Raw genomic sequence first — 8,983 nt, forward strand, 5'->3', positions numbered from 1 at the left:
CTTGGGTTCAGAAACCCATGCCTTTTCCTCCGAAACCATCCAAGAAAAAGGATGATGAGGATTTTGAGCGCTTTGCTGAAATGATTAGGCCTATCTTTTTGCGTATGCGATTAACTGATGTGCTCAAAACAAATCCTTATGCTAAATATATGAAGGATATCATTACTAATAAAAGAAAGATACCGGAAGCTGAAATTTCCACCATGCTTGCTACTTATACTTTTAAGGGTGGAATACCAACGAAACTTGGAGATCCCGGAGTACCTACTATACCTTGCTCCATTAAAAGAAATTATATTAAAACTGCTTTATGTGATATTGGAGCCGGTGTTAGTGTTATGCCTCTCTCTTTATATCGTAGACTTGATTTGAATAAGTTGACACCTACTGAAATATCTTTGCAAATGGCCGATAAATCAACTGCCATACCTGTCGGTATCTGCGAGGATGTGCCTATTGTGGTTGCAAACATTACTATTTTAACGAACTTTGTTATTCTTGATATTCCCGAGGACGATAGTATGGCGATTATCCTTGGTAGACCCTTTTTGAATACTGCAAGGGCTGTTATTGGTTGCAACAAAGGCAATGTCACTTTTCATGTTAATGGTAATGAGCATACGGTAAACTTTCCGAGGAAACAACCTCAAGTCCACAGTATCAATTCTGTTGGAAAAACTTCAACGATTACTATTGGAGGTTTTGAACTCCCTCTTCCTACTGTCAAGAAGAAATATGATATTCTTATTGTTGGGGACATGCATATCCCCGTTGAGGTAACCTAGTGTTATTCGAAAATTCTCCGATTTCATGTTATTCAGAAAGAGTTTGTTAACAAGACTTGATCAACCTTGTTAGTGGATTCCTTTTGATGAGCACGAGATGGATGAAGTTAGAAAGCACAACTCTCTGTACCCTCCTTTTACTTTCTTTTATTTATATTAAATAAAGCAAAAATAGTATTTTCTGATTGTTTTCTGAATTATCCTTGCAATAAAAATACCCAAAAAATAAAAGTTCTTCAAATGTCCTGAAAATGAAATATGATTTTTTTGTAGAATATTTAAGAATTCCTGGCCCTGAGAACACACCAGGGGGGCCCACCATTTGGCCACGAGGGCACAGGGAACGCCCCTGCCTCGTGGGCCCCACATGGACCCCCTCCACTTATTCCAGCACCCACTCACTTCGTCTTCCTCCAGAAAAAATCCTCCCATAGCTCAAACCTGTGTTCTAGCTCATCTTGCTGCCATTTTCGATCTCTTTGCTCAAAGCTCCATTCACAAAACTGTTTTGGGGGATTGTTCTTCGGTATGTGACTCCTCCAATGGTCTAATTAGTTTTTGTTCTAGTGATTTATTTATTGCAGAGTTTTGTTGCTAAGGTGACCCTGTTCTTGAGCTTGCATGTCAAATTTATATGGTCTAAAGTAGTTTTAATGCATGATATAGCCTCCAGGCACCCGTGGGAGTAGTTGCTATCAATCTCGTTGAGTTTGATTCACTTTTATTTTGAGTCACTAAAATTTTTTAGAATTTTTTTAGAGAAAGAAAATGATGAAGAGATTGTTGAGGGGCTCTTCGAGACGAAGCTCGAAGGACAAGCAGAATGAGGAGAATAAAAAGCCCAAATACAATCTTCCTCGCACTGCGGAGGTTCGGCCATGTGAATGGCCTTATGATGCATTCTTGAGAGCCGCCAGAATTTACAATGACTTTTATTACTTGGTTGAGAATGCAGGCCTCACCGACTTCCTCCACGACCAACGCGAACAGTATCTCCTACTCACTAATATTTTCGTGCAAATTTTTTATTTCCATGCTAAGAATTCACCACCTTCAGTGGAGTTTCACTTATATGATGAGGTTAAGGAGATGTCACTCCATGATTTTTGTCGGGTCTGCAAGATACCCTTTGTGGGCAGCTTCGAGGAACCACATCATAGTGATGTGGATGGATTTATTGATAGAATTGTTGTAGGGGAAACGAGGGAAGTTTCCGATGCAAGAATTACTAGTATACATTTTTCTATTCTACGTTACTTTGCGATGTTTGCTAGTAGATTCTTAATTGGTCGCGGGAACAGTGGAAATCTTAGTGCTCCTGATCTTGTCATTTTGCGCCATGCTTTGTTTCGTGATACAACTTCCAGCTTAGGCGCTATTGTTGCTAAACGATTAAGTCTGAACCGTACAAAGGGCTCCATCTTCGGAGGCATCTTTGCTTCATGCCTTGCTAAACACTTTGAGGTACCTATTAGGCATTATGAGAAAGAGGAAAAGTTGCTGCCCCCTATTTTTCTAGATTATAAGAGTATGGTAGCACATGAATTTATTGTTAAAAATAAGAATAAGATGCTTGAGTATATTTTGATATTTGATAAAACTCATTGTGAGACTATTACCTTGCCTGCACCCTCTTTGTTTAACATACTTTCAGGCACGTACCTCATCTTACCCGAGGCCATTTATGCATACTGGAGGCTGACACAAGTCCCAGAGCCTGAGCCTGAGCCACCACTTGACCTTTATCGATAGTCTGTTTATCAGTGGGATCCGGAGGAGATCGCCAACCAGTGGCACCCTGAGAACCCTCCTCGGTACACCGGAGAGAGTAGCTTCGATCCGTGGGCATAGACCAACTTAGGCCAAAATCCTAATCTTGGGGGAGTACGTATTGCTCACTGACATTACATTCATGTTCACACACTCATTCTAGTTGTCGGTGCTCATACTTTTTCATTGTACTATCCATGCTACTTTATTTTCTTTTCTAAGCCTTCTTCTTGCGTGTTTGAAAAACCTTAAGAAAAACCAAAACAATTAGTTGTAGCTTTTAGCTAGTTTACTTTCCATGCCTGTAGTAGTAGTAATTAGAAGAAAACCAAAAAAGATTTCTTGTTCTTCTTTTGCTTGTTGGGAACTTTCTCGTGTAAATAGTTTTATTTATTTTCTTATTCTTTGGGAGCCGAGAGGAGAAGACCATGATGAAAATGTTGAGTGGCTCTGATATGCATTATTGTTGATTTAACCAAGAGCCCATATTACCTTGTCTGCTCCCTTATATAAAATGCTTGCAGATTCCAGCTTAGTCCAATGCACGTGCACTATTATTATTATCCACACCGTTCGGTCGTGCGAGTGAAAGGCAATAATGACGATATATGATGGACTGAATGAGATGAGAGAAGATGGTATGAAATCGACCTATCTTGTTTTTGTAAACATGATTAGTTCATCATTCCTGATTCAGCCTATTATGAATGAAACATGTTTGCTTTCGGAGAGAAAAAATGAGAGAGAAGAAATCATCGCGTTTTACGATACGGAGCCGCCGCCAAGCCCTAAAACCTCTCGGGAGGGCTGATCTGAAGTCCGTTCGGGGCTCCGGAGAGGGGGATTCATCACCGTCGTCATCATCAACCATCCTCCATCACCAATTTCATGATGCTCACCGCCGTGTGTGAGTAATTCCATCGTAGGCTTGCTAGATGGTGATGGGTTGGATGAGATTTATCATGTAATAGAGTTAATTTTGTTAGGGTTTGATCCCTAGTATCCATTATGTTCTGAGATTGATGTTGCTATGACTTTGCTATGCTTAATGCTTGTCACTAGGGCCCGAGTGCCATGATTTCAGATCTGAACCTATTATGTTTTCATCAATATATGAGTGTTCTTGATCCTATCTTGCAAGTCTATAGTCACCTATTATGTGTTATGATCCGTTAACCCCAAAGTGACAATAATCGGGATACTTACCGGTGATGACCGTAGTTTGAGGAGTTCATGTATTCACTATGTGTTAATGCTTTGTTCCGGTACTCTATTAAAAGGATGCCTTAATATCCCTTAGTTTCCGTAAGGACCCCGCTGCCACGGGAGGGTAGGACAAAAGATGTCATGCAAGTTCTTTTCCATAAGCATGTATGACTATATTCAGAATACATGCCTACATTACATTGATGAACTGGAGCTAGTTCTTTGTCACCCTATGTTATAACTGTTGCATGAGGAATCGCATCCGACATAATTATCCATCCTTGATCCATTGCCTATGAGCTTTTCACATATTGATATTTGCTTAGTTACTTTTCCGTTGCCACTGTTACAATTGCTACAAAAACTACTACTGTTACTTTTGCCACCGTTACCGTTACTTCCATACTACTTTGCTACTAAATACTTTGCTGCAGATATTAAGTCTTTCAGGTGTGGTTGAATTGACAACTCAACTGTTAATACTTGAGAATATTCTTTGGCTCCCCTTGTGTCAAATCAATAAATTTGGGTTGAATACTCTACCCTCGAAAACTGTTGCGATCCCCTATATTTGTGGGTTATCAATCCACGAGTCATCTGCACCGCATAGTGCACAAGTAGAAGAAGTTGCCATGCTTCGGTGCTGTCTCACATCGGCAGTAGGTAGTGAGCAGTGGGCAAGTCTCCACGAAAACACCGTCACCTTGGATGGGACATCTGTTTTCCACAATTTTGACCAGCTGGTGCATTCCTTTGCATTTTCAGAAGAACTCGATCTGCCTTCTAACCATGCTTCACGTCGAATCATCGTTGCCACTAGCATTCTATAAGCAGACCGCACTAAAAATTCACCTTTTTTTATCATGTGCCCAGGCCCAAAAATCCTCACACTGCCTTGTACTAATTGGTATATTCAGAATTAGCTCCGCATCAGTAGGAAGGAAAACACTATTGATCAGCTCCCAGTTTCATGTGGCCATGTTAGGTAGCATGAGTTCAGAGACCATTTGCGGTCTATTCGGTGATAAACAGGCCAGCGGACGCATGGAATGTTCCCTGGGTAACCAATTTTGCTACCACATGTTGGTCGAGGTACCGTCACCAATTCTCCTTATAAGCCCATGAGTAAGAATTTCTTTACCTTCCATTATAGCTCTCCAAATCTGAGATGGATTACTTCCAAGTTCAGCAGCAAGAAACTCTGTGTTCTGGAAATACCGAGCCTTCAAGATTCTTGCACTAAGGGTATTTGGGGACTGCATAATTCACCATGCTTGCCTAGCAAGTAGGGCCAAATTGAAGAGTTCAATATCTCGAAAACCAAGACCCCCTTCATATTTTGGCTTGGTCATAACTTCCCACGAGACCCAACATGATTTCCTCTCTCCACGTCTACTACCCCACCAGAACTTCAGAATGATAGAATTGATGTGCTGACTCAACCCTCGGGGAAGTTTAAAACAAGACATCGAATAAACGGGGATTGCTTGAGCGACAGATTTGATGAGCACCTCTTTGCCCCCATAAGATAAGATTTTTTTTCCATCCACCCCTTCCGCCCTTCACCTTACTCCATACTCTCTCCTTGAGGTACTTAATTCGACCAACTAATTGTCTTTCCGCTGCAATGGTGGCATATGCAGTCTAGTGGTTCAGTACCAATGGGGTCTGACATAGATCTTACCCATCATATTTTAGATTATGATAATTTTAGATTTTATTCGAGTATGGGTAGGGAGAGAAAAAAAGGGAAGGTTTTGAGTTACGTGAAATTTTGGTAAGATTTGATCTATATGAGTATGGGTAGGGGGGAGACAGGAAGGTTCTGATTGAGGCGAGATTTTGGTAAAATATGATCTGATTTTGAGTTAATAGTAGAGATTTCTTTCTATTTACACGGTGCTAGCATGATACACCGGCCCGGGCCCGTCTGGTGTGGGTCTACCGATGAGCCAAGTCCAAGAGCAGCAGCAGTGGCATAGCCATTTCAAACAAACACCGGACAGGGCAGCAAGCTGCCACGGCCCCCACCTGCACTGGGCGGCAGGGCACGGGCCCATCGCGTCGCCTCTACTGTCCTCGCAAGCGCAACCGGGGGCGACCGCGACTTCCAACGATCGTTGCGGCTGAAAGCGACCGCACCACCACAAAAATATACTCCACCGAGCCCCTCCCAATCCCAGCCCAGGGCCGACGCCACCGCTCGCCACCGCCGTCGCTTTCGCCTTTCCCCCGCCCCAGCTCGTGCGCTCCCACCACTCCCCTCCACTCCTCCTCCCCCTTCTCCCCACACAGCCACCGATTTCCACCACAATCCTCCGCCTCCTCCCCATCCGCGGCGTGTCCACCTGCCCGCCCTCCGACCGGCGGAAGCCTCCGGGGGTTTCTTGGTCCCTAGCGCCTTGGACGCTTCCCCCCGGGCCGCACCAGCCGCCCGCTTTTAGGTGCCCTCCCGCCACCGCTTTTGCGCTCCTTTTCGGCCGGGATTGCTGCCGGTTCCTCGCCAAAGATCGCATCTCTGGCCTGTCGGATCAGATGAGATGCGGGGGTGGCGGAGCCTGTAGGAGACATGGCTGAAGCGGTCTCGTCCTCGCCCGGATCCTCCGCGCCGGCGACGGCGGCCGCGTACGGTTACCCGCGCCGCCTCCATGGCGCCTTCGTCGCCAGGGACGAGCTCCCGTACTCATACCCCGCTTCCGCTGCCGCCCCGCCGCCGCCCGCGCCGCTGCCGCAGGCGCAGCAGGGCTCCTCCGGCGGGGGTGGCGGCAAGATTAGCCCCGCGGTGCTCTTCATCATCGTCATCCTCGCGGTGGTGTTCTTCATCTCCGGCCTGCTCCACCTCCTCGTGCGCCTGCTCATGAAGAAGCAGCACCGCCGCCGAGGCGGCTCGGCGGCCGCGGCGGGGCAGGGGCCCGGGGAGGCCGACGCGGCGCTGCAGCGCCAGCTGCAGCAGCTGTTCCACCTCCACGACTCCGGCCTGGACCAGGCCTTCATCGACGCGCTGCCCGTCTTCTCCTACCGGGAGATCGTCGTGGGCGGCGGCGGCGGCGACAAGGAGCCCTTCGACTGCGCCGTCTGCCTGTGCGAATTCGACGCCGAGGACAGGCTCCGGCTGCTGCCGCTCTGCGGGCACGCCTTCCACCTGAACTGCATCGACACATGGCTGCTGTCCAACTCGACGTGCCCGCTCTGCCGCGGGGTGCTCTTCGCCCCAGGGCTGACAGCCGAGAATAACCCGATGTTCGATTTCGATGAGGGCTTGGAGGAAGGGCGGCTGTCGGAGTGCTGCGAGGATGGTTTCGGATTGCCCGCGCAGAAGTCCTCGGAGGGGTTGCAGACGCCGGTGGCCGAGAAAAGAGTGTTCCCGGTGAGGCTCGGCAAGTTCAAGAATGTCGGCACCCAGGGTGCTGTTGAAGGTGGACACGGCGATTCTGCTGTGCTGAGGAGGGAGGAAGGAGAGAGTAGCAGCAGCAGTTTGGATGCAAGGAAATGCTTCTCTATGGGCACCTACCAGTATGTTCTTGGGACTTCTGAGCTTCAGGTGGCTCTCCAGCCGGGCCGAACAAGAAATGGTGCGATGAGAACAAGACCTCCGGGTCTAAGTTGTGTGAATGCCGACATTATGGAGGGAAAGAAAATTTGCGCACGGAACAAAGGGGAGAGCTTCTCCATGTCCAAGATTTGGCAGTGGTCTAATCTGAAGGGCAAGTTACCGGCCGGCTCAGATGATTGTTCAGAAGCGGGGAGCCTTCCATGGATGAAGAGAGGTGGCACCGGGGATAAATTGAACATGTGATGTGACTCTGTAATGTGATACTAGCTAATATTTCTCTTCTTAGTACCACTCCATTAATTTCTTACCTATAATTATTCTAGTCTAATTTTCATATTCAGATTTTAATTGGTATTGGTTAATCTCATGGGGAGATAAGTTTTTCGTAGTCATGCCACCTTACTGTATTGCGCCAATTTGTGATAGCTTAGGGATCATGTGATTTCTGGTGCATGCTGCTTTGCTTCTGTTCTTGTATCGGTTTGAAGCTATCTTCATATTCCTGAAGCTTTACTTACAAGAATGCTCAAAGTAAAGTTAGCATTGACTTCTTAGTACCAATCTTGTCATTCTTTCTATTGCAGTAGATGATAAGATCAATATTACCTGAGTTTTGCTTCAGTACTAATTAGATCATCTGAAACTGTTCATGAACTGTAGAACATTGTATTTTTTTTCTTCCGAACCATGCAGGAGAAAGAACATTGTAATTTTAGAATTTAAACTATATGTCATCGCATAGAAGGGTGCTGTGAGGAATCTTCTTTTGTATAGGGATAATGCTTAGGGCTAAATGAAACCAACAACTCAAATATGGTGATATCTTATCGGTGGTTACTGGTTAGCATTAAGTAGCTCTTTGATCTGGGTTCTTGTTTCAGTTTGGAGGATGGTGCAAAACTGCAAATGTCTTGAGATTGTGCCTAACTGTGATGCATAGACGAGACACTTATGATGCTCATTAAAGGGAAGGACACTCTCTGGGGCTGCTACAGAAACAACTGAGGTAGGAGTAGGCGGGCACTCACTGGATAAGTTAGGAAGACAAGGACACTGTCTTGAGATTATTTCTGGGTTTGGGACAAGGACACAAGGTCTAACTCATAGTATCTATTGAATTTTCATGCGGTTCATTATCTGAATTGTTGCATACCCCTTTGTGAATACCTTTCTGATTCACTAATCTTCATATGGCTGAGCAAAACCCATATTGCTATTACGAGCAACTGTTAACGCATAACTGGAAGGAATTGATTTCTTTTAAAAAAAATCACTTGTAACTTTTATAAATTGCACATGACTGTAATTTACAAGAGCCCACTGCATCTACTTATGATTTGGCTTATTTCTCGTATCTAACCAATTATTTTCCTGATGAGCTACATCTGCTTATGATTTGGCTTATTTCCTTTGATGATACTTGTAGTCAGCCAACTTTCAGATATTGCACATGTTCTTTCTTCTGTGTTTCCAAATGAGCTTACATCTACTAATTTTAGGCCAAAGGCACATCAGTGAAATTGCTGATGTACATTTATGGTCCTGGCTGTCCTGAGTTAGGTACTTTTTGTTTTGTTTTGAGGATTGAGTTAGGTACTTGACTCACAAGCAGAACAATTGCCAAGTGTCTTGTTTTACATTTGTAAATTGAGGTCCATGGTGGATTGCT

At 45.2% G+C, this 8,983-nt stretch overlaps 1 protein-coding gene across 1 annotated transcript; it reads left to right on the forward strand.

Moving 5' to 3' along the window:
* Positions 1-5,943: 5,943 nt before the first annotated feature.
* On the forward strand, positions 5,944-7,706 carry LOC125519413 (RING-H2 finger protein ATL46-like). The gene has a single exon (XM_048684226.1). It carries the CDS (start codon positions 6,331-6,333, stop codon positions 7,555-7,557), a length of 1,227 nt encoding a protein of 408 aa, XP_048540183.1. The 5' UTR covers positions 5,944-6,330; the 3' UTR covers positions 7,558-7,706.
* The last annotated feature ends 1,277 nt before the right edge of the window (positions 7,707-8,983 follow it).

This window comes from Triticum urartu, chromosome 7, assembly GCF_003073215.2.
Source record: "Triticum urartu cultivar G1812 chromosome 7, Tu2.1, whole genome shotgun sequence".
Lineage (NCBI taxonomy): Eukaryota > Viridiplantae > Streptophyta > Magnoliopsida > Poales > Poaceae > Triticum > Triticum urartu.

Coding starts and splice junctions, on each gene's coding strand:
- LOC125519413 (XM_048684226.1), top strand. CDS start 6,331: ATGGCTGAAGCGGTCTCGTCCTCGCCCGGATCCTCCGCGCCGGCGACG.